Source organism: Ixodes scapularis, unplaced genomic scaffold, assembly GCF_016920785.2.
Source record: "Ixodes scapularis isolate PalLabHiFi unplaced genomic scaffold, ASM1692078v2 PGA_scaffold11__112_contigs__length_91849675, whole genome shotgun sequence".
NCBI lineage: Eukaryota > Metazoa > Arthropoda > Arachnida > Ixodida > Ixodidae > Ixodes > Ixodes scapularis.
The window spans coordinates 1239051-1264529 of NW_024609837.1; the positions used below are offsets into that span (position 1 = coordinate 1239051).

The window sequence follows — 25479 nt, forward strand, 5'->3', positions numbered from 1 at the left end:
TCAAAACGCTCATACGAACCCTCCGGACATGATGTGCAGACTGCTTACATATTAACTACCTAGTAGTATTTATTATAGGTTAAAACCATGTTGATATTTTTTTTTTCTTTTTTTTTAAATTATACCTTAAAGTTTTTAAGTTGGGATCCCTCCGAAAGCTTATGTGTCCGAACAGAAAGATGTGCAACCCTTCTTGCAATATGTAATGTGCCATAGAATCCTTCTGTGTCTTTGGAGTGGAGTTATGAGTCTTTATTTATTTTCGTTTTACATTTTTGCATTTGTAGAAATACTTCTTAAGACCTATTTACATTGGAGGGGACTTAATCCAGACAAATACAAGCAGCGACAGAAAAGCCGACAGCAAGAATGAGCCTGTTTATGGAAGGCAATGCCGGAGAGTTATAATTTAAATAACTTCGCATAAATGCACGTTGCTGACGTTGTTTAAGTAATCGAAAACTAGTCACAGTGGTGCCAAAAAGTCAACATACACTTACTGAATATGTTTTAAAACTCGTTCAGGTTTTCCAAGTGTCATTTATTTCGAACGACAGTTTGCAATATATTACACAAAATTCGCACGTTTTTATTCGGCTTGAACTAGGTTAATAAGAAACACAAACACGCACACAAGACACGCAGTTAAAGCATTTTTTCAGGTACATAGATCACATACGGTTTACGTTTTCTAAGGTTAGTAAAGCCGGGTCAACACGATGTCTTGTTCCGCTGGCATCAGAAACAAGTTGGAATCGAGAGCCTCTATGGCGGTCTTTTCTTTCCCCGGCAGGGCAGTGCAGCTGACTCGCTGCATGAAGCGTACAAGGACGTAGAACATGTCCGCGTGCGCCAACTTCTCTCCCGGGCAGGTCCTGGGACCCAGACCGAAAGTGATCATCTGCGGCAGCAGTTCCTGGTTCACCCTGCCCGTGACAGGGTCCAGGAATCGTTCCGGCCTGAAGACCTCGGGGTCTGCCCACATCTGGGTGTCGTGGTTTACGGCGTAGATGTTGTAAAGAACTCCAGTGTTCTTTGGTATAAAAAGACCACCTGATGTGAAATAGGGACAAAAAGAACACCTGAGAACGCCACCTTGAACGTCATAAAAAAGTCATAAGTTCATGACAAGTATGCTCTGGACATAAAGAGGAGCCATTCGTTAAACGTTGTCCTCGAGAAAAAACTTTAACTGTGTTTTGTTTACCTGAAAACAAACTTCGCGTCGCCGAATGGTCAGCCCTGTTCTCAAATGTGACGCCAGTGGTCCGGATCAGACGTAGAAGTTTGAAAAAGTCTCAATAGTTTATTCAAAATTATAAGAAATTTTAAATCATTATTAATAGGAAAATCGAGTCCGATACAGTCAACGAATACGTCGAGATTAATGGTGTCATCTAGAAGGAAAAGGACCCATTTTCCGATATAAACTCTCGGGAAATCCCTTATAATTTTCAAGTAACTTTACGGTTATTTCTGATGTGGCATTTTTTCCGAACCAATAGCGCTATATTTCGGTGAAGGTTGAGCATTCGGTGATGAGTAGGTAATTTTAGCGGTAAAAAATAACACCGTTTCTTCTAGCAGACAGGCTGTAGTAGGAGTAGAGCTTTTTCGTACACCGATAGAAATGGCATCGTTCTACTGATTTTTTATTTATATTGACGCCTTCGAGCCTTTTATTCACTGGGGGGCTTATAAACGCTATACGTATAGGTGGCGCGGACTCAGACGAGCAGCAGCGTTCTATTCTACTGTGTGTTTATCAAAACAACGTGGGCAAACGTGGGTAGAGTATTAATAAGCATTATATCGCTCAATATCGGAAAATCTAAATCTAAGTATTTCATCCTTTAAGCGCATGGTGTGATCTTAAATTACTCCTGATGTCTCGTGTACAAACATACCGCAAAATTGATTGTTTAAACGTACCGACCATGAGGACGCTACCGTTTTAAACACAAACTATCGTGTACTAAAGTTGTTTGAGCGCGCCGTGTTAGTTGCCACTATACAAATTACGTGTCTTTTCTTGGAAGTATCACTCGTGAAGGGTGAAATTTAAACGTTTCTTTCGGAGAATGGCCACCAATGACCTATGGCGTCAAGTGCGGTACGAATCCCTGTTAGCTCTGCGTTAAAAACAATAAACTGCTCGAGGGATGATTCTTTTCATGCTTGGCTATTTTCCTGATCGAGTGCTTTTTTGCATAATTTTTATGTTGCAGTGAATACTGGCTAGAGCATTTCTGAATGAATGCCGGTTCTTTCTCGACTAGTAAGCTCAACACAACGCCTTAGTCTCATGATGTCTCTTATGTTCAACCCGTAAATGTGTAACCTATTATCTTATAACCATAACTTTTAGTAGCAAAGCACACTTACCAGCTGATGTGTCGCATGTCGTGTTATGTGGAAGTCCGAGAGGAACTATAGGGTACCTGCGCAGAGCCTCCAAAATGCAGGCGTGCGTGTAAGGTAGCTTCTCTTTGTCTCGTAGGCTGGGCCGAGCTTGACCTGTTACAAAATGTTAATGGATCACGGCTGGCGCTACAACCTAGACAGTGCAAATTAGGCAACTAACAATAAATATCATGCGAATAAACATTTTCAGAGCAGTCCACATTTTTATATGAATTCCACGGTCGCTCTAGAGCGCGGTGGGATCAGCAGACCAGATCCGAGATGGAGCACGCGATCCGAACGGAGTCGCTGCACCTCCGGATCCCTCGCAGAACACGGCCACTCTTCCGGGATGGGCGGATGCCATCCCGCCATTCACCTTTTCGGGAATCCCATTCCCGCGGTCATGCCCGGCGAGAAAGAGTAAGTCAGGTGAGCGCGGCGAGGGTTGGCCAGGCCCAGTCGAATCAGCCGAAATCGGCGGAGCGACGTTTCTCGGATTCGGATCGAGATCTGGACTCAGAACTGATTCAATACCACGAGTGTGACACGTAACATCTCGATCCCGATCGCCCAGTGAAATGGGCGCGCTCCAGAAACGTCGATCTCAACGCGGTCCAAAACGACTTGTTGAATTCGCGATTGGGCATAGCTCTAGTCGGAGTTCGGTCGTTCGAAGAGATCCTCAGACAGATCACCTCTGTGTTCTACACGAACGCAGACTATTTCAGATTTCAAGGCACGTGATATAAAACGTCTCTTACGGGGGTCGGTCTTTGCATAGAACTTAATTTTCAGCAGCACGTGTAAGCCAAGTCCGAATATTGTGCGGAACGGCAGGCAGAATCTTTGGTTTCCACCTGTATTTTACTTCCAAAGACTTAACGCAGTTACTGACATTACAATTTTATATTTGAAAAAGTTGGTGCGCTGGCTCATGTAACACCACTAATCTCAGCCAGACACAGTTTGTGATCAGTGGGCCTTAGCTAGCCGCGTCTGTTCTTTTTATCCCTTGAGGTTTGTTTACATAAAAATAAATATTTCCTGAGGTCCTCAGACAGCATAATTGAAAGCAGATTGAAGAAAGCGAAGTGTCTGATTCACCGAGGTTGGCTTCAATTTCCTTCTTAATCTTCTCTTGTATCTCCGGCTTCCTGGTCATCGTCAGGCAGAGCCACTGTAGCTCCCCCAATGAAGTGTCCGTAGCGGCTGAGGAAAGATGCGTGATAACAGATTTCACTCCAACGACACCGAAACTGATCATACACTACAAAAACACATTAGATTAAGTCCGTCAAATATCTCATCGAGAGAGCAACTACTGAGCCTTGATCTGTGAATGACTCTTCTGTCAGGTGCCGTTGTCTGACAGTACAGTTTTTACAAGTGCAAAACAGATGATAATACAATCTCTTAAATTGCCATTACAAAATACTGGGATTGAATGAAAGTGGGTCGATACAATCTAAAATGTCGTCTCAAACTGAAAATATAGTGGACGGGCTCGTAAATTTTGATTCCTCATCGTGAAGTAAACCGAAATCAACATCCGAACCGGTATATTAAGCGGATGCTTCCTTTCACCACGCACCAAATAGCTTTATTTGCGCAGAATATTAAACGCTAAGCTTAGTAATTGGGTGAAACAGCAGTGTGCTTGGTGGTAATTACCTCCGAAAATGTCCATGATGATCTGAACCATGTTGGCTTCGGTCAAGTGCTGAGCGTCGTTTTTTTCTTGTTCAATGGCTTCGTCTCTTGCTGCTAACATAGAGTGAGTGAAGTTGTCGAGTTTGCCTGAAACATACACCGTTGACATTTTTAGCATTTTCACGAATGTACGCACTCAAACATTTTTTCCAACCATAAAGGCGTACATCATCTTGTTTCAGGGACCGGATTCATATTCGTATAGCGTTAGAGCAACGCCCCTTGGATTCGGGTGAACACCTTAAAATAAGATGCTGGAAATCTTAGTAGCCTTCTACGAATAGGTTTTAGGGGCAGCAGATTTACAAGTTTACAAGCAACGACGACGAAAGCAGTTGTCACACGCACAAAAAAGGAAAGTGAAGTGGTCAAGAGTATCACTCACAGGGGAGAAATGACGGCCCTGCTGACTGCTGCATGCCTACATACCCGACATTTCAAGGAGGTTTCTTTGCCGGGCGGCCGTTTTTTCACCTAATTACGTTACAAATATTTTGCTTTTCTCTTTATTAAATATTGTGCGTAACTTAAGGACCGTATTTTTAAGTAAAAAGGTTTGGTGCAAGCGATACATATTTTTCATGGCCACCTAAAACAAATTACGCTAGAGCAACTTTAAGCGAATATCTGTGCTACGAACACTCTTAAAACAAAAATGTGCGTCTCAATTTATTGTAACACTATTTTCCTCACCCTTTCCACGCTCTTCAAAAATTAAAACTGACGTTCCGTGCAATGACATCCTTTTTTGGGTGTATCACCCAATATAAGGCTGTTGGAATAGCGTTTCTTTTGTGTGCGCATTATTTTTAGTGTTTATATTGCGTTTTTCTGGCTCAATTAATCAAAATATAAAATATAAAAATGACGCCTATCGAAAAAAGAAATAAAAACGGAATAAAAAAGTTGTGTACGTACCGGGGACGTATGTTTTCGCAGCTCGCTTGTACAGAACATCGAGCACCTCAAAAAATTCTCTGAAGAGAATCTCCATCTTTTTCTCACGCCCACGGTAAAGCACACCCAACCAGGGAACGATGTCACTCGGGAGTCCATTAGGAGCGCTCTCCAAGAATTCCTGATTAAATTCTTTCAGCTTAGCCAACTCCGGACTTTCTTTGTCGAACCTTGATTGAAAGCACAAACGGGGTGTAAGCAGGCGTCATAGAATACAAATTCAGCAGAAGCCTATTCCTCGCTTTACTTAAGCCAGGACGCAGCCAATGTTAGGAGGATGTGCCAGGTCAAGCAGGGTCTTAAGCACACCGACTTGGTGTTCGTCATTTTTATGCACGTGTTCCATCATTACGGCACCAATGACCCACATAGAAGGCCCAGTGACTTGCGCATTTGAAACTTCAATCGGTCTATTAGCTTATAGCGTCGGCTGCGTTTGGACGGAAGCCGGAACGAAGTATAGACCAGAAAAGAGAAAGCGCGTTGAAATATGCTAGGCATAGTTTTTGGCTCACAAGGAAAGGGTCATTTATAGCTATCTTCCTTCTAGCAAAAAAAGGCAGCTTGAGACTTTGATGCCATATTGAACCCTGCTTTTAATTGTTTTCTTGCTCATAAGGGAACGAATTTTGTGGATGTTCGACATGTGTCAAATTTTGTGTGCTAATTTCTTGTGACCCTTTTAAGTTTAAAGCGTTCGTAACTTAAAACATTTATTTAGCTTCATTGCAATTTTGATACGAATTCAGGTATTATGAAGTGTCAAGTATATGCCACATGATATGTTGTGTTCATGAATGCAAAGGAGCGAGTCCTAGGGGAGCCGCTGGTGCAATACGTTCGCTGCGGAAAATCTTTAAAGAGAACACGGCAGGAATATCAGAATCACGCGTATAGGTTTTGTCCTCGCTTCAACTCACCGTTATTTGATTCAAGTCAATCTAATGCAGCTTAGTTTAACTCAATTAAATTTAATTCAGCTTCAATTATTAGTAAGAAACGCTTTAAACAGAATCGTCTGGTTTTCCGAAGCAGAAATGTTGTCTACAAGAAAGCTCCTTTCTAAATATACGTGCGTTTTAGTGCGTCGCGTTTCAAATGTGTGTCCAATGATGCAAAACGCTTTACGTGGAAATTTTAAAATAACAATAACACAAAACCTTCTGGTGATAACTTTCGTATAAATGTTTATCATTTTGCAACTTTACCCGAGATCGGGGTTCGAAATACAAAATTAAAACTAGAAAGTACAGAAAACAGCGTACAACAGAACGTCACAAACGAAGCTAAAATATTCATTGAGTCCCACGTCCATATGCACTCAAAGCCACGAACTTTCACGCCACACAACACACACTTTGCTAGGACAAAGCAACAGGAGGTACAAAAAAACACCACCAGAACAAGGCATTGAGATGCCCCCTCAACGAACAAAAACATAACATCTAGGGCACACCTTCCCCAACTCGGGTTACTCTTAAACAAAACATTTTTTTTTCTGAAGCATCTGACACTGTGCCTGCGAACCAACAGTGACCCTGAACTTGAGTACAAAGCGCAATTTCTCGTCAACAAAAAACGGCAAAATAACGAAACTGGGAAGAAACCTCTTTAAAATCTACCAATTCGGAACACCCAGGTAAAAAGGCAGGCACTCTGAACTCACTTTAACGAAGTGCTGTCGCGCTTCACCTTTTAAGATGCCTAAACACAGACACACACACATACACACAAACCTGTTGTCTCAAAAATATTTCGCATAGTTCCCTAGCGGCACCATGGCTGACCGATACCGCTACCGATCGACCTTTTTCGAAGGGTTTCGCTTATCAGTCTTTCTTTCATTCACTTCCTTATGCATTACACTTGATCTCCATCCCTGACAACAAAGCAGTGCAATTGTTCGCGCTAATCCTTTTATTTTCTTGTTTCCTTTTAATATATCATTAACACACCTCGACGTCTACCCAACATAAAAAAACTACATGCCACATGAATCTCCTACACCACACTCTTCTTGTAATGAATCGATTTATCATGGTCAGCGTTTATATAGTCATGTACTCCCGTTTCAAACAGAGTTAATTTACTCAACCTGAAATTGGAACTTATACAGACTTCTCCCCAAAATGCTTAGCACAGGCGTTCAAGTAATCTGAAATTCCATGAAAATACGGGATCACAGCAATCCGACTTTCCCACATGATTTTCTTTTGTTTTCTGTTCCCCTCTTTGTGCGTAAATTTAGATGCCCTTTGATGGACTCATCGCTATGCCCTGCGTCGCTTAGGGTAGTCGCTTTCAGTGACCTTCCGACGACTTAACTTATTTATTTATTTATTTAATTGCTTATGTTAGTTACGCAGTACCTACATCGCCACGAGGGTATTATTGTAGGGGGTAGACATTACAGAAAATGAAACAATTTGTCACTTAAAACAAGTACGGGAATAAAAGACTTGCAGGGCATACAGGAAGTGCACTAAGACTGTTTCAAACATAATAAAACTCAGTAAACAAATAGACTGCAACACACCAATATTAAAGCATTTACAATAACAAAGAAGAAACCATTTCATCCCAGGTCTTAGTGATTACGTGTTGTGGAAGACAAAGTTCAATCGATAATTGATTTTGGAAAAAAGGCGTTTTAAATATTTCAGTTCTGCACCTCGTATATATATTTTAATTTTTAACGGATGGTCCACTCTTGAGGAATGGCAATCAGGACGATGGAAATAATTATCCTTTAATATACCTGTTTGTTATAAGTAAATATTTCTGAGAAGTTTTATTCACAGTTAGTTTTTCTGCGAATCTATGGTTTCCATTCTATTTTTGGTTTGTTTGTTACGCTCGAGCGAAAATCGTAATTATGTGCTACAAATCGAGTTGCTCTATTTTGCATGAGTTCTTGTCTTTAGGTTAAATTTAGGTAATGTGGGTCCTACACTGGACATTAAACTCTAAGATTGGCCTAACACTGACAAACGGAATTATATTTGAAATTCCATTTGTCAAAAGTTAAAACACGGTTCGCCTTACTTGTTATTGTATCCATGTGTTTAGACCAGGATAAATCGCTGCTAAAATAAACTCTTAAATACATTGACATCTGTAACTTCCTGGAGGACGACACCGTTCATGTACCTGGATTTAAATGGCCTCTTTTTTCTGTTGAATATAACATAATTGCATCTATTAATATTTAATATTATTTTCTATTTTTCACATTAATTCATCACTTTTTGAGGCCTGACTGAAGGAAAATAGAACCATCCTCGCTTTTAACCTGTCTATAAATAACGCAATGAGCATCATATAAACGTACGCTGCTTTTTAAATTTTTCGCTATCTAAATGATATGTATTAAAACGAGAAGTGGCCTAAGTACGGACCCTTGGGGGACACCCGAGGTTACATCATCATACGAAGAACTTTGACCGCCAATGGCAACACACTGTGTACGATTGGAGAAGGAATGATATATCCACCCAAGATTATAGGCGGGGAGGCCCAGGGACGGAAGCCTGTGCATGCGAGGTGAGTGAGGTAACTTATCGAATGCTTTTAAAAGTCTGGTAGCAAGCAGCCAACCTGAGCGTTTTTTTCTAGTGAAAGTGGAAGTTCATGTACAAATTCTGTCAGCAGCGGATGCACGATAAACCAGACCGGAAGCAGTGCTAGAACATAGAATACAAATGATTGGACTCAAGGTGGCTAACCATATTTGTATAAATTATATTCTCAAGTAATTTAGAACAAATAAAAGTTAGGGAGGTAGGCCTGTAATGAGAAACCCGGCTTTTTTTTGGCTCGATTTATGAATAGGCACAAGATTTGCACTCTTATGCTCCGATGACAGCCTGTCAGAAGAAAGCGATTTGTTGAAAATAATAACTAGAAAAGGCGAAATTGCTGCAGCGCACATCTTTAGGACATGATTGGGTATGCCATCATTTAAGTTTTAGGTGCTGTCACCATTAGCCCCTCAAGAATCGTCCCATTTCTTGCTTATCTGGAAGAGCAAAGGGCGATATCACGTTGTTAGAGTGAGTTCAGAGCGTCTGCCCTTTGAGATTGGTGTTCGGGATTGGTATATTTGAAGATGACTCTTCATAGTTCTGTTCTTTTCTTGTTCCTTGAGGTGGTTGGTCTTTGTACTTAGGTTCAGGGTCAATGTTGTTTTGCGTGGGGGGGGGGGGGGTGTAGTTTCAGAGGGTCCAGAAAGGATAATCATTTGTTGGAGGGTTAGCCCGAGTTTTGAAGGTATGGCGTGATGTTATATTTTCGGTCGTTGAGGGGGCATCAGATTGTTCTGTTCTGGTGGTGGTATTTTCTGTGTTCTGGTACTTTGTGTCGTAGCAAAAGGGCAAGTTGTGTGAACGGCGACCTTGTGTCTGTGAGTACATAAGGATGTGGAACTTAACAAATGTTTCAGCTGCGTTTGAGACATTCTCTCCTTCCTTGTTTTTTTGTCTCTTCTAATTTTAAGTTTTTGTTTCGCATCCGAGTCTCGGGGATAAGCTGCAACAAGCTAAACATCTGCCGCTTGCCTGCACTCTTACTGTTTTTCATTAAGTTTTATGGTTTTTGCACCCAACCATTTATACACTGTTTTAAATTAATTAGCGCTCGTATATTTGTATAGGTGTAGTGCAACGTACTAGCTTACGTAAATCTTGTTCTTGTTCAGTCAAATAGTTTTTTTTAATGAAGCGCTGACTCATTAAACCCCCGAGCGTTCCTTTCAAAACAAACGTAAAACAGATTACCGACCAATTAGTATTTTTTGTGTAATGATCTAACTTTTAGGGGAAAGCAGAATCTTGAGCAATTAAATTTAAACATGTCTCGAGCTTCCTTGACTTCACGGCAAAACCTTACTTTGTTCCGTAGACAGACATGCCAATGATGTTGTAGAGCATGTACAGGAACGGGGCCTTAGAGTCCACGATATTCGATCCTTCCTTGAGCGAATCCACGTAAGCGTCCACCACCTCGCAGCACAAATTTTCCAAGGAGTCGCTAACGGCGTATTTCCTGCGAGTAACACCAAAACATATCAATCTGGGTATACAATACAATTCCCTTTGCGTAAACTCATTGTTATAAACAAGCGAGCTGACTCGGGGTCGCTCGAGGCTCTGCTACAAAATATCCGGCTCTCCGAGAGTTACTACAAAAAAAGTACTCTCAATATGTTATTTTTTTCTGCTATAACTAATGTGTTGCGCCACTAAATTATTAATATAACACAAACAGTGTATAAGCAATCGCAAACATAGCTTTATAATAGAATTGAGATCGCTACCGCAAACACGAAGATTCTAGTTTCTTTATGTTTTCCCTTACAGATTTTGCATGCTAAAATGCACGCAAAGATGCTTCGACCCAAAAGCTACTGCTTTACTTGCGGTTTTCGATGACATGCTTACGCCTAAAGGGACCTTTTTCTTTTCGCTTGATACTGTTTAACACATTTTTGAGTATCGTACAATTCAGGTGGAATTGGTAAACCTTTTTTTTTTACATGCATTCTCTTGAAGAGTAAACGAGGTGAAACTTTGCTTCCAACTTCTGTCACCCGCAGAATAAGAACGATAGCACGTGGCTTCTTGAACCCCTAGCCTGGATCGCGCGCTCATTGCTTGCAGCGTACTTTGGCTGTGGGCCCGCGTGCCCGAGGTTCCCGAAACACCTAAGCGTCGTCGAAGCTGGGAAATCCACGCGGGGGGCAGGACAACTCAAGCACCTCCCTCCCGTCTTGATATTATCTGGTACTATAAGTACCGTCTTTAATATACACACCTGCTATCATTCTCCAGGTTGGGGGGGTTCATTAATATTCCAGCTTCTGTTTACTATAAATATATTCGTTACATATACCATAGTCTCATCTTAAGTTTTTGGTAAACATTGAAATGCTCAAACGCGCCAATTAACATTTAGTTCACTTTCCGTTATTGTTCTAGTTACCTTTGCTTACGAAGTCGTTCAACGCGTCTATGCATGACCGTGCTATGAAATACAATCAACTATTTCGCCTACCTGACTGCAGTCAGCGCCACCTTTCTGAGGGCCTTCCATGTTGGGTTGTAGTCCTCCATTACGATGTTGTTGTTTCCTTGCCTCTGGAGTTCAGCTGACAAAATAAATTTCGAACACTGCTTGTAACCTTAATCTTTCTAGTCTCTTGTTATTAAGAATCATTGCGAATCAATTAATTTAAAGGTACGTCTGCTGGGAAAAAAGTATAAAAAATGAAAAGTAAACAAAAATATTAATCTTGAGCTGTTATCTTCGGGACTTCAGAAAAGTAAAACCCTGTGGTATGAAGGTTCCAGTAATTGCCCAGCTCCTCTGCAAGACTTTTCAAGACAGACTCCTTACTGGAACCATGAACTGGTTGCCGGGATTTCATTAACATATATATATACATGCTTCTACAGAGCCTCGAAGAAGCTACAAACTTAGAGAGCCTAAAAGGAGCTACTTTAGGTGAACCTAAAGTAGCTCATTCTTGGCCCTGAGTGTGGAAAATATCCTAGATTACGGCTTCCAGCCAGAAACTCTTCAGAAATATGGTGCCATTAGGAAGCAATAGCTAAGTTATTTTAGGTGTTCACTTAGATTGTACGTGGTACTGGAAATTACCTCTAGCTATCCTTTTTCGCCCATGTTCTCATTCAGTGCCGAGCTCTTATGTGTGTAAGGACAAAGTATCTGGTAATTTTATAAGTATACCATTAAGCGGTCGAGTGAAGCATCAATGCAGATTGTGAAGGAAATGTAGCGCGATAGACGTTTTGTTGTGTAGTGTAGAAATATCTGAAATATAAAATTGCCCAGGGCCATGACTAATAATGTTCTAAAAGTCTTTAGCGCGTGACAAAAATATTTTCTCAAAAGCAATAAAGGAGAATCTCTAAAAACTAGGGAGTTTTAGAATAACGTACGCAGTTTTAGCGCCCGCTAGCGATAAATTGAGCGCTTGCGTTAGTGCACGCCACACAGGAGAGTTCTAGAATAGCGTTCCTCCGCCGGAACGCAAAAACCCCAGCATCTCGCGCTGGCAACGCCACCAAGATGTAGTAGCTATATTTATTTCACACAGGAAATGCTATAACTTGAGAAACGAAAATACGTTTTTGGTCTAGAGTATTGTTTGATATTCGTTTAAATATGAGAATGTGACGGCGACGGGAGAAGTCGACCGTTCCTCTCTACTTGAGTCTCCTCGGCAAGAAAGGTCTCGTGTACTGATCTTAGCACACCGTACCCGCCGCACCTGTGCCGAGGAATGTTCACGCGTCGCAAGCGGCAAGGTTCCGGCGATCGTTGCTCACCTTGCCGGGTCCTCGAAACCGCTTGTAAGGTGCACCTCCCGTGAGAGTGCAATGTGCTCCTGTATTTAAAAACGAAGTCGCGAGAACGTAGCCGACGTCGCTCTTACGACGTCCGCCTAAGAGGCTGTAGCCGCGGTCCAAGGAGCCGCCATTTTCTAATTGGGCTTGTCTTGATTTCAGCCGCTTTAGCCAGTTTCTTGCGCATTACAAATCCCTCTTGAAGGAGCTCAAAAACTCTTTGTTTGCGAACGCAATTTCCTCAAATTTGCTTACGCTATAATAGCACACGCAAAGCGAAACGCGCTAAGTGTTCGGCTTGTGCACGGTGGCGGCGACGCTATTCTTTGCGTACGCAAATTCCTTGCGTACAATATTCTAAAACTCCCTGTTATGATCAGAAGTGTATATGTAATTGATAGTTGCAAATCACGATTCAATGAAACGTTCATATCCTCACTAGTTGGTGTTGACGCTATTCTGAAATATCCAGTCGTGTCAAAAATTATCTCTATAACACCACCAAGAATAAAGAAAATACCATGGAAGAACGCTTAATAATCTCAAATATTGTTGGAAATCAAACTGAAGAAATCGCGTGAACGTTGGAGTTCCTTTACGTGTAATAAGACCACGTGGAACACTGTTAATAGTTTAAGTGACGTGAGCAATCGACGCTGTATCAGATGTGCAATGGCAACCGAAGTGCGCGTATCTCTCACCCATTTTTGTGGAGAAACGTCCCGCGAATTCGTGCCTCTTTTCGACGAACGCTTCCTTGACCACTTTCTGCGTGTTGAGCACCACCATCGGCTTCTCTCCCATCCAAAGAGTGATCGGGTCCCCGTATTGCCGAGCCCACTCTTCGGCCATCTTGTAGAGCTGGTTGGTATTCCGAAGGGCTACGACGTGCGACACATCAAACCGCATGTTACAGCAAGAAACGCATTTGCTGGCCATCTGCACTATGCGAAAGTTTCTGCAACACCTTTAAGACCCTGATCTATGGATGGGTGGGGAGCAATAAATAAAGCTCGGCGCTTTAGCTGTTGCACCCGTCTCTGAAAGATCGGGACTTGTACACACCAACATCTTAAGAAACGGGGAACGGGGGCTTATTGCATTTTCTCTTTATATTCGGTAATTTGAACTCTGGAGCGCAAGGAATTGTAACAATTAGATTTTGATGAAAGCATTCCTAGTACGATAGAGCAGAAATTGAATGGTGACTGCACAGCGAGGAAGAACCTGCGATGTTTTGTTAACTTTCTCATGGACTGTTTGTTGTTTTTATTGACTGCTTGATTATGTAATATGGTTTCAATTTTAGAATTTCATTAAATTTCAGCAGAAACAAAAGGCTGTATAAGAATACGCGCGTGTTTCCATGATTAAACCAAATACTAGGTTAGTCAAAACTGTCAGTGCAGAACTACACTCTGAATTCGACCCCTATTATCTAGGGCAGGCAAGACTGGACTGCTTTGATAACTCAGGAACGAAGAGCGGTCTTCTAAATTGGTCAGAATACTGCAATCGAAAACCAAAACAAATGTTTGTGCGCTCGAAATCTTACCAGACATCCAGAGAAAAAATAACAGTGATCGAAAGAGGAGTCGCGGCAAATAAAGCCAAATGCGGCTTCACTGTACAAACACACAAAAAAACACTATTTCATATTGCACTCTGTGTGACGTCAGCATCTAAAATCACATTCTGAGCTTCCCATAATGTTTTATTTAAGTGAAAACGTAAACAAGCTTTATGCTTCGTCGAATTCTCAGTAGATCACAGTGAATGTCTTTCTTGTGTTCCCATAGGAAGTTGACGCTTAGACATTTTTTGTTTGTTTGGAGTACAGTAAGACCCGTCATCTTATGTGCAGCACGTGTTAAAGTCATGTAGTTTAATCTTAGTCTTGACAACAAGGTGCGGCGCTCTCTATATCGCTTCGCGTATGTGTCTACATCCACCGAAATTGGTTAAAAATTATACATTAAATAATACCTACCGGCCGTTCAGCGCTTCATATCGCTAGATTTGTCTAGGTGGCACAAGGTACAGCCCGCTCCAGGGGATCCCACAAGAAGCGCCTGTTTATATCATTCGCAATATGATTATATACCTGGACACGTCTACCTCCATATGCATTTTTCACTGAATTTTAGTCAAGCGAAAATTGTGAAGTCACTGGGATTTTAACGTTTGAGCGGCGGTTAATAATCCGGATATAAAAGCTTCTGCGCATGCTCAGGATGTTCTTCACGATTCAGTGAACAAACATGGCAGCGCGAAGAAGGCGAACGGCAGCTACAGCCATTCGCGACTCTACGGCCTCCGGAATCCGCCATCAGCTGCTGGCTTGTGTAGATCGTCTGATAGTCATGCCTGGATGGTTGCTCACAAATTTACCTTTCATTTTAGAATAAAGTTGCTAATATATAACTCGTTATTTTAATCACAAATTAACTACGGTCATTTAATTTGGGGAACACCCACTTATACAAATCTACAAAAGATATTTATATTACAAAAAAAGATACTACGAAGCATTCGCAATGTTTCACCGGAATTTCCAACAGAAATATTATTTAACCAGCTAGATGTAGTAAACATTTTTAACTTGTATTGATATCGCCTATGTGTTAAATATCGAGCTGAAATGAGTATGAATGTACATCTTGTGAGCTTAGCTGACTTAAAAGGAAAAGTATATGCATATCCAACGAGAGTCACAGAACCTTGGGAAGTCCTATTTTTTAAAACTAATTACGGCCTTCAAACCGCGGTGTTTGCTCTCCCAACCACCTTCAACTATCTTTTTTGCGCAATACATCGAGCTTGAAAATATATCTGCAGATAACCATAGAAACGTAATAAATCTTAGCCAAACTGATCAAATGTGAGTGGCATGTTTATATGTTAATTTTTTTATATATATCTATACTTTTGTTATTGTGAGTTTTCTGTTTTGAACATCTCGTTGATGTATCATATGATTTTTCTTTTAACATTTTTTTCCGCTGCTGACTTTTGGGGGCTCGGTACCAGTCAAGCAGTTCTAACAGCTTTTTTTCCCAAGCTCCACCAACACTGCACCTCATTGTTGGAAATAAAGCTAATATGATGATAGGTCGCAGTTTGTGCCAGCTATCCTAGTGACTAGAGTCACTGAGTGTTCTCAGAGCCGTATATGTAGAGAGTTTGGTCAATGGGAGGCGCGGGCAGAGCGAGGGCGTACGGCGGACTCGGAAAGGGGGCTTGGCATCCTCTCTTGACCAACCAGAAGCCGAAAAGAATCCCCTAGCGGTGGTAGCGAGAAACCGTTCTGATCGAAGGTTTATGTTCGTATATGGTTTTAATAAGCGCGTAAGAGTGAAGTGTAGTAACTGTTTGTGGTTGAAAATAGGGTTCACGTGTTGTTTTGATCATGATCATGCAGAAAGATGTGGGAAACGAATGCGCCACTCAACTCTATTTCGCGCGGACAGATTGTGACCGCTCGGACGGCCTATTCCCGGCCCTCGGCGTTTGGCGTACGGATTATGTCGATCGTTCCGCTAGTCGCAATCTTCCACCGTCATTTTGGATGAGCGTGATTGAAACATCACGTGCACCATATTATCGGCCATCGAGAGTTACTCTAATGCAGTTATCAGGTTTGTTTCTCGCGACCACCGCCAGGGTATTATTTGCGGCTTCTGGTTGGTCACATTCGAATTTCTGAAGACGCCCTGGAACACGCCCAGCCCGCTTTCGGTCAATGGCGCCTCCTCATTTGTCTCCTATACTTCCCAACGAATGGCCAAACTCTCTACATATACGGCTCTGAGTGTTCCCAGAGTACCGAAACTACCAAACCTTCGTTTCAGAACCGAGTAGCAGCGACGCAGCAGCTGCGCCTCCAACCATCCCCAATATGGCGCTGCCCGGTGCGGTCAAAGCGAAGCGCGTACAATCTAGTGTTTGTTCTCGTGTGCAGGTCTTCAATGCCCGTTTCGGGCTTGTGGCGGCAGTGGTTTATTTATTTTTTATTTATTTTATTCGTTTCGATCGGTGAGTAACTTGCTCCTCGCTGTCTCGTCTCTCTCTCGCCTCGAAACACATCAAAGTCGAGCGTTAGGCTTAGCGTCTGAGGCATAGAGTTTGAAACGCAGCACCGGAGCAACCGGAGCGAGAAAACAAGCAGGCAATCTTTGGCGAACCAGATTAGAAGCTGCTTGATATAAAAAAAAATATAAAAATCAACGCTTTTTCCGTACGGTCCTAACTCATCGATGCTCAGGGCTCCCACTCCTGCGTACCCCTGTACCCGTGGCGACGCGGAAGCGTTTTCTATACGTGTTTTGATATTATAGGCACATTCTCAATATAGCCGACTGATGAAATCCGCCACGGTGTAAACCAGCCAATCAGAAGTGGATTCTGGAGGATTGACTTCCGGTCAGTGGACTGAATGGAATTAGGTACTTTGGGAACATCCAGTGATTTTACTAGTAACCATGTACCTGCCTGTGAGCCTGGCAAGGCGATAGTCCGGGAGCCATGTACCCGTCTTAGCAAGGCGGTTACCTGCTTGCCAAACTCTCGCCCAAACAAGTTATCTGATATCCACAATGGCCAGACTAGCGTTTGAATTGTGGCAGCTTGATAACGTCTTTACTGTAGCTGAATCGATAAGTGAGCTGTAAATCGTTACCGTGCCACTTGAACACGGAAACGTTTTTGCGCGACATAAGATTTCTGCTTGTTACCAAGAAACCAACACATATCAACAAACTTCGCTGCTTACCCAGGAGATTTCCAACAACGGGAAACGGTAAAGGGCCTTTCGGGTATTTGGACACCTTGCGATAGAATCGCACCACGACGTAGGACAGCAGGAACACTAAGGCTGTGGTAAACCATCTCCAGTCCCAGAAGAAGAGAGCCTTTTCCGACAGTAAGCCCATAATTAGCCCGGTTACCTGAAAGAAACATGAAATAAAGGTCGTTTTAAACTGAGAATTCTGGAGCGATCGCTCCGCCGCAAAGTCCTTGGAAGAGCCAAATGCTGCGATCTACGGTGCGAGTTTGGGGAATGTGTACGTTGATAATCTTCTTATACCTAAAAAGAAATATTTTGGGCTTTGGCACTCAGCATAAGGTTTCTCCGTGCTTATTGCCATATGGAAAACTGTTTTGTGTTTATGTCTACGCGTATTTTCAGCATCAGAGTTCGCGTCGTTCCATTCTTACGTTACAGCAATTTACTCTTCCAAGTTCTTTACGGGATATTAGTCCCTTGTACTTTTTTAAACCTTTAGACAGCTAAACTACGCAGGCCAGGGGCGAGTTCTGGCAATCCCTTTATCGCTATGCATTCAAAAATATTGCAGCATTATCGGATAAGAACAGAGAAGACCAAGTTATGGATCGTGTAGCGGGAAGTTCATAAGTCACTCCTTGCGTTTACCAAGTTGTCAGCGCTTTGGCTGAAACGAACTAAAATATTTGAACTTCAGATTGTTGTATGCGGCGGCACAAATCCAAAAGGGGAGAGTAATGTCTTACGCACACTGTAAATATATTACCGTAGTCACTCATAGAATGATATTGCAGGATGTCTTTTGCAGATGATCGGCGTCCATCACAAGATCTTTGTCTTCCGTTGTGCTATGGCTACGCATGCAGCGCTGGAAGCTCACGAGTAGGGATGCGAAATTTCCGGAAATTTTCAAAGCCTTAAAAATACATAACGAACATTTTTTTTATTTTGTTCCGAAATTTCGGAAGCACTTCAAACTTTACCGCAGCAAGAGTAATCCAGCAATTCTTTGAAGGATACCAACTTAGATAAACAACGTCAAAATTGCCTTACCAGTTTTTGCTGCAGAATTACAGTCATATCGTAAATATGGACCCCATTAATATGAAGGACCCGGATTATGGACGAAATTCTCGGGGGCCAATTCTTTGCCATGCGATTCTGCCCCGTTTATATGGGAATCCGCAATCAGGACTATGGACAGTTCTTTTGGGGACGAATTGGGCAAATGCTGTCATTTTTGTCTTATTAATATCAACGCCGTTACCAGTTCAAAAAAGGTCCAAAACGCTTCTAAGTTATTAGTACATTGAGGAGTGCACTCCTCGGTTCACTGCCGGTCTTGCGATAAGACCCGCGCACCTACAGATAGATTTTTTTTCTATAATGTAAAACGGGTCATTACAGCTTGCAGTCTATTGTTCCTAGATATCGTATATGACTCACAGCCGGGAACAAAAAATGAACTCTAAACCGCCTAGACCCCCTGGTCACTATAAAGCCCATCATTGTTTGGGGGATGGGAGAGAATCTCTCGACCCACAAATTGTTTTCTAGATAAAGCAATGATGGGGGATGAGAAATTTTCGTGCTTAAAGTGGTCCACAGCGAAAACCCTCTTAGGTTGTAAGCCTGACATTGGCATAAAAGGAAAGGCCGGACACCTCTCCGGTCACTTGGACACAGTTCCGCCAACCTTAGAGATTTCCCACTAGATTTAGGGACCTCGGTTATGGTTTATAGGCAAAGGAAAATTCGTTCAAATCTAGTAATTTTGTTTAATGGGTTTTAGAGGGTTTTAAAACAAGTCATTTCTTCTTTCTTTCTTTCTGCCAGCCGAGCTCAGCGGGAAGAAGGCTTCTTCGTATATTTTCGTGTCCGGAGATGATCTCCAGTGGTAACAAAAGCGATTCTGAAGGAGCTTATAATGGGCCATCAAACGGTAGCCACATGCTCGCGGCAAGAGGCAGGCTCTCGGCTGTCGCTCGTTAATCGTCATTGACACTCGAGATCGCGAAACGTTAAAAGCAGGAGTGTTTGAAATCCTCCTTTTGTCTGTCCTTTCCCACCGAGTATTAAAAACACACTTAAAACAAAGGTGGGTTTTACAAGTTCAATACACTTTGTTTTAGGAGCTCACTAAGTTTCTTTTCACGATTTCACCGTTAGTTTAATTATGAAAAAAGGTTTTAACGAAGCAGATTTAACCTTTGAATGGCTACCCAACTACAGAAGTATATTTGTGAGCTACTCTATAAATATAATATTGTTATAGAAGCAAACGAACACGTTTTCTGCACATCTAGTGAAATCCAGGGAATTTCAGGATAAAAATCGGGGAAGAAACGACCGCGGAAGTCGGCATCACTGCTTGACAGAGTAGTCTATGCCAGACAAGAAGTGGAAGTGGTCAGAGCCCCTGGCGATTCTGAAACGTAAACAAAGAAAACACTACCCAACTGAAAAAACAAAATTTTGTTGAACAGAAAAGAAACTAGAAAGAAACCTAAAGAACCTTTGCGCTGACAACAGTATCTGAAGAACGCGAGGAAGCACTCGTAACTTGATGTGCAGCTCGCCGAGGCTTGGAAACAGCTGTCGCATACATTCAGCACGTCGACGTGGAGAACGCACAATTCAAGCAGAGTACGTGTAGCGCTTTATGGACACAAACGTAAGCTCGAAGGCACACACTCACATCTTGTCCTTTTTTAACTAAATACACCATGTATCTCTTGTTGTTGCTACGCTTGATACTATGTGTGTTTTGTCCCTGATCCGTCATGGACCACTCACTATGGAGGATTTTTCCGGGGACGGAGGCGTTCCTATGAAAGGGATACTAATGTATTACCTTATATTATTTTTTCAAATATTTTTCGTAGCTTTGCCAATTTACAATATGTTTGACTTCTTACGGGGCTATAACAATACTCTTAATCATAATAACTGCTGTATTTGGTTTAGTGTAACGATTGACTTGCAGACACCGTTCATCGATTATGATGTTGTTTATTTAATAGTACGTATATTGTGATGCATCATCCGAAAGCACAGTTGTCTTTTATACAAGCCCCATGGTTTTCGTTGACAAGAGCGTGACATTGTAGGAACCGTTTTGTTTTTTGCTTAGTTTATAGAAATGATTCTGGAAGATGTTCAACACAAATGTATGGATATCGCCCGAGTGTGACATCATGTGATGTCACCTAAGTGTGGGAGAGATGGCACGTTTTTCCTGAACCGATTACCCTAATTCCGGGACCTTCTTTTAAAGCTATTAGAAATAACCTAGATATATTTGTGCCCCGGTGCTTATACAACATATTCACAACACTAACTGGCGCCATAAATAAGGGAGCACTCATACGCTTTGCTCACTGTCCACTTTACGCGATCACCCTCGGACTCAGAAAGAGCAACGTTACTGAATACCACTCACCGAGAGGGATGAGGAAACGCACCCGACCAGAGCACTCGAAATCCGAACGCCTTGCTGCAGGAGGCGCTACCGCCCCGCAACATGTGACCCACGACAGAGTATTGCGCAAACGGAATGGCCTCGGCTACGCATCAGCGGAGGCGGCAGACCAACAACTATAAATAGCTTTTTTTGCACCGACTTACCACACCTCCTCCGTGGCCTAGAAGAGTGGACGTCGCGACGCACTATTGTGCCCGCTCACTGTTTGGTCCGGGAGTTCAAGCTCGATCTAAGGGCACTTGTCAGCGATTGCGCCTCACTATCGAGCAGAGCCGCCGAGAAATATCGACAAAGAAAGCTTTGTTCTTTCCCGTTATCATATCTTCCTTTTAATCATAGAAGTGCAGAGGTCAAATTATCGTTTTATATTCCTTCTTACAATTTCTCCCTCTCTCCGGGTCATCGCCAACCCCATTAATTTTATAAATTCGAGGCCAAGGGTTGGGGGGGGGGGGGGGATAAATTTGAACATTACGGTGTGTCCACAATCACTGACAACATGAGGAACGCAGAGAATGTCCTTTACACTCCTTGCTTCGTATTGTCTTTCTTTGGCGTTTATTGCGACTGATGCGGCAGTCGCATCGGCCACGGAGCGATAAAAAGACGCTCACCACTTGAGAGGTTCTCCATTAGCGAGAATGTATCCGAAAGCCTTGCGTACTCGAAGGAATTGGGTCGTCACCACCGCGCTTGCGCCGTGCCTCAACCGCCTCTTGGATTGACGCATCTCGACGACGCCATCTGTTCGGGTACGCGAAACTTTTGGGACTACCCTATTTTAAAACTCGCCGGTGACCATAGATTGCGACAGAGGAACAAACCAGCAACTCTGCTGAAGAAATAATTTTTTTTATTCTTTTGTTTTTCCCTATCAAACATGTCTTTCAAGAAGTAGTGTACCAATTTTAGTGTTGGGAAGATTTGCGGCTTCTATGTTTTATTTTTTAACTTCCTAAAAGTAAAACAAAACGTACAACCTTTCTTCGAAACAATGCAAATACACTAAGTAAACGCAAAAAAAAAACGCACTTGTTTTTTTTTTTTTTTTTTTTTTTTTGCAAACACGTCTGGCCGGAACCACAGTGTCACGTCATTGAGACTGCTGCTAGACCCGCCATCAACCCCGCGGCGAACCGTTTTTAATTTCGATCGCTCTTCGAGAACTTCCCTGATGCTAATCCGCAAAAATTAGACTATCGTAGAGAAAGCGCCGGGGACTCCCGAACAAGGAAGCGACGTGGTAATCCCAGTGCCATCACTCCAAAGACGGTCCAGTGCCTAGAACCGCCCTTGCTGGAACGTACAGCGTCCTACCCCGCCCACACATCAAAGCTGGCCCCGAAGTTCCAGCAAATGACGTCACAAAAGCTGGAATGTCACGCTGTGGCTTGTGGCGATCCTTGCGATTGGCGCTAAAAGTCCCGGCTTATGTGTAGACTGTCACACTGGAGAGCGAACTGCGACAGAACAGGCGACTGTCACGTCCGCCACCGTTGCTGGGACGCCGCCAGGACCGCGACCGGCGGCAGCGTCGCACTTCTATCATGTTTTAAGGCAGAAATCGAATCCCCACTTTTTTGTACGAGGTTATCACATATCACACCGGTCGGAGACGCGTTCTAGGGATGGTAGTTGAATGGAACCTCGATCGTCAATTTGTCTCGTTTTGTTAAATTAAAACAAATAATACTTCTGCGAGGAAAAGAAAGTGACTGACAAAAGAAATAATAAAACAAACACGCTAACTGAATTAATCTGAAAATAATTGTGTTTTTTTGTTAAAAACGTCACCCGTACGAATTCCCAAAGTTTATTGGCCAAAAATAAAATTCGATGCACCGCATTTTTTAATGAATTCTGGACCAAATATGCAGGAGTAAAACTAAGCCTAAGTGACTTCACCTCACGAATACCGCCTGACTCTTCGTGACACTTCACCTCACGAAGAGTCAGACGGTATGCTTACAGGCTTTTTCTTTGGTAAAATATGGGATATTTAGTAGACGTAAAAGGATATATCAAAACGTTTTTGTTTTGTTTTAGTGTCCTTTTTCACCCTACAAGGTTTCCCATCATTTGTCACAGTCTCGGGCGATTTTTAACATGATTAATGTCCACCGGCTCTTCTCCACTATCCCTGTACTTTTGTGAAGGCCTCTTGACTCGCTTTAGACTTGAATCTATTGGTGCATATTAATGGTGGACAGTGTTTGTAGATATTGTAAGAGGCGTCTTTACACAGAAGGATTCTAAGGCTGTATGATGAGGTTTTTACTCCATACTTTTACTTTAGGAACGATGCCGAGAGGTAACCGTACAATTAATACAAATTTAATTTTTTTTTGATTTGTACTACTTTTAACAGTACAAGGTACATAATTATGTTTACATCAAGAATTTTTTTATTTAAAGAAATAGTGATAACCGAAGCTCTCCATGAAGAGGAGAGATTTTTTAGGATCTCGTGTTTCTTTACTTTAATACCTCAACGTGACAAGTTCAATAAAACAAAACAATTAGAAAAATAGATTGTCTATCACACATAGCATGTTTAGTAGAATTAGGATGGATTATTTTCTGTCCAGATGTAGAGCACTAATAATAATATAAACATTTCTATTGAAAAAAACTAAAATTAACTCAGGCAGGGGAATCCTTTTTGGTAAGTGGATTATGGCTGCCACTAAAAGCAAGCTTAACTATACTGACACCTGCATGACTGAGAAAAAGTGCCTTTTCATATTTATTTGTTCATTTATTTCACTATACTACTACCCCGGTACAGAGGTATCGTAGGAGAAGGTTACAAAATGTGTAAATGAAAATATTTCGATATGATGATGCAAGTCACTTGCTCGGGGGTAGCCAGCCGGTGCATGAAGTTTTCAAGTGAATCTGAATTAGGCCAGCGGGAGTGAAGATTACTCCGGTCGGATACAGTCCGAGGAAAAAATTAGTTTTTTTTTTTTTTTATGGATTTTATGCGAGTCTGTAAATTGTTTCTATATCTTGAGTGTGAAGCTCTAGAATTAGTTCTGGTGAAAAAGCCAAATATGTAGTCTTTCTTGATATGAAGGCTGTCCGTAATTATCTGAGGGATTTTTACTTGTCAATTTTTGCGCGGTGCAAAAGTGAAGCCAGGCCTGTTCGTTTTTTTAAAATAATTTCATCAAAATGTACCGTCCATAATTATTCAAAATAAATCTCAGTGCCTTTCTTTATCTCCAATTTATATATATTGATGGCTGTGTATCGGGGTCCCATACGACTCGTGCATATTCCAGTGTGGTTATAATTATGGTTTTATATGCTCGTAATTTAACTTCAAGTGTTCTCAATTTCAGTCATCGTGTTAGTTTCCAAAATTTGTTTGTAGCCTTTGAAATAACAGAAGTAATGTGGGAGTTCCAGACCAAGTTATTGCTAATGGTGACTCCCAAATACCCACACTATGAGGCACTTCAAAGTGTATGTCAGTCTACGCTGTAACTGAAAAGGAAATGTAATCTCTTTGGTGCTATGGACAGAGTTAGGCACTTGGAGTGGTTCAAATTCATCTGCTAGGTCCTGCACCAGCTGGCGATTTTTATTTTTTTTTATTTTATATTTAAATTTTTTTTTTTATTTTGTGTGACCCACCGACAGCTTAACACCTCCTTAGTGTTACACTTATGAATAAGTCAATTAGTAGTTAAATTTTCAACAGGATAAAAGCGAAATGTTAAACAAGAAACAATAGTCTCAACACACTTTCGAAATTTACGCTCATCATTAAAAATATCAAGAATAACATTCCTACAAATCTGCTCTATATGTTTATAAGTCAGTGTTATGTTTTATAAGTCTTATAAGTCTTATGACTTATAAATCAATGTTTTAAAGAGACACTGAACCCAGCAAACTTTTTGTTTTGTTTTTTGCCCGGCGGTTCATTGTGGTGTCAGCAGAGAACCCAATCTATATTTTGCTACAGCGTCGCGTATATTTTAGTACAGTAAGAAAAACGGAACTTCTCGAAACTGAAACCGAAACGGGACTGGCGAGGACGAAGAAATATAGAGGAGAGAGTTGGCGGAAGTCACATCGCCTGTGCCTTTTTTTCCCCTCTTCAATGAACGTATTTGCGGCTTTTTAAAACCCACAAAAATAAATATTATATTTGTGTTTTATTTTTAATATTGAGCGTATGCTTTTGATTACCAATGACTTTGATCATATTTGGTGGTTGTGTCTAACCCATAGGACACGGCACGTGAGCACAGAGAACAGAGTGAGCGCGACTCACAACGGCCAGTTCTCGATCGGCGGTTTTAGGGCGGAAAAGAAAAACAAATTTCTAGCCGCAAATTGTGTTCTGGGTCGCTGGGCTCTCATATGTCACGAATAAAGGTAAAAACCTTGGCGAGCATAAATACGCCGCCAGTGCCTCTTGAACGAGACACATGTGTACTTTACGCTGGTCATCAGGAGAATCAAGGATACAATATAGAACACAATCATCAGCAAACATTTCGATGTTTACGTTAATAAGTGAACATAATTCACCGATAAACAGTAAAAAAGATAGCGGTAAAAAAAAATCTTGCGGTACACGAGATGTGACACTCCGTCTATTAGAAACAGAACCGCCAGAAGAAACGAGATTGAAGCTTGTTCTCAGGAATGTGTTTTTCCCAATTTATGTATTGGTCATTTTTTTAACATAGTATAAAGCTTTTGTAAAAGTTTACTATGAGAGACCACATCAAAAGCTTTGGCCAAATCCA

General features: G+C 41.8%; 1 protein-coding gene across 2 annotated transcripts; it reads right to left on the reverse strand.

Moving 5' to 3' along the window:
* Positions 1-524: 524 nt before the first annotated feature.
* On the reverse strand, positions 525-20994 carry LOC8038225 (cytochrome P450 1A1). Of its 2 annotated transcripts, none has more exons than XM_040214079.3 (10): positions 20854-20994; positions 17212-17386; positions 13142-13321; positions 11125-11218; positions 9961-10116; positions 5035-5243; positions 4078-4203; positions 3511-3615; positions 2386-2517; positions 525-1053 (listed from the first exon to the last, which is right to left on the reverse strand). In XM_040214079.3, the coding sequence occupies exons 2-10, from the start codon at positions 17369-17371 to the stop codon at positions 698-700; spliced, it is 1518 nt and encodes a 505-aa protein (XP_040070013.1). In that variant the 5' UTR covers positions 17372-17386; positions 20854-20994; the 3' UTR covers positions 525-697. The 2 variants fall into 2 exon arrangements, with proteins under 2 accessions (XP_040070013.1, XP_040358235.1); XM_040502301.2 differs by having other exon boundaries at positions 20669-20969.
* Positions 20995-25479: the final 4485 nt, after the last annotated feature.

Excerpts from the sequence above, each read along its gene's own strand:
- LOC8038225 (XM_040214079.3), bottom strand. The coding sequence starts at position 17,371 with ATGGGCTTACTGTCGGAAAAGGCTCTCTTCTTCTGGGACTGGAGATGG. Across the intron at positions 11,219-13,141 it reads ACGTTTCTCCACAAAAATGG|CTGAACTCCAGAGGCAAGGA; the intron begins GTGAGAGATACG and ends TTATTTTGTCAG. Across the intron at positions 1,054-2,385 it reads GACATGCGACACATCAGCTG|GTGGTCTTTTTATACCAAAG; the intron begins GTAAGTGTGCTT and ends ATTTCACATCAG.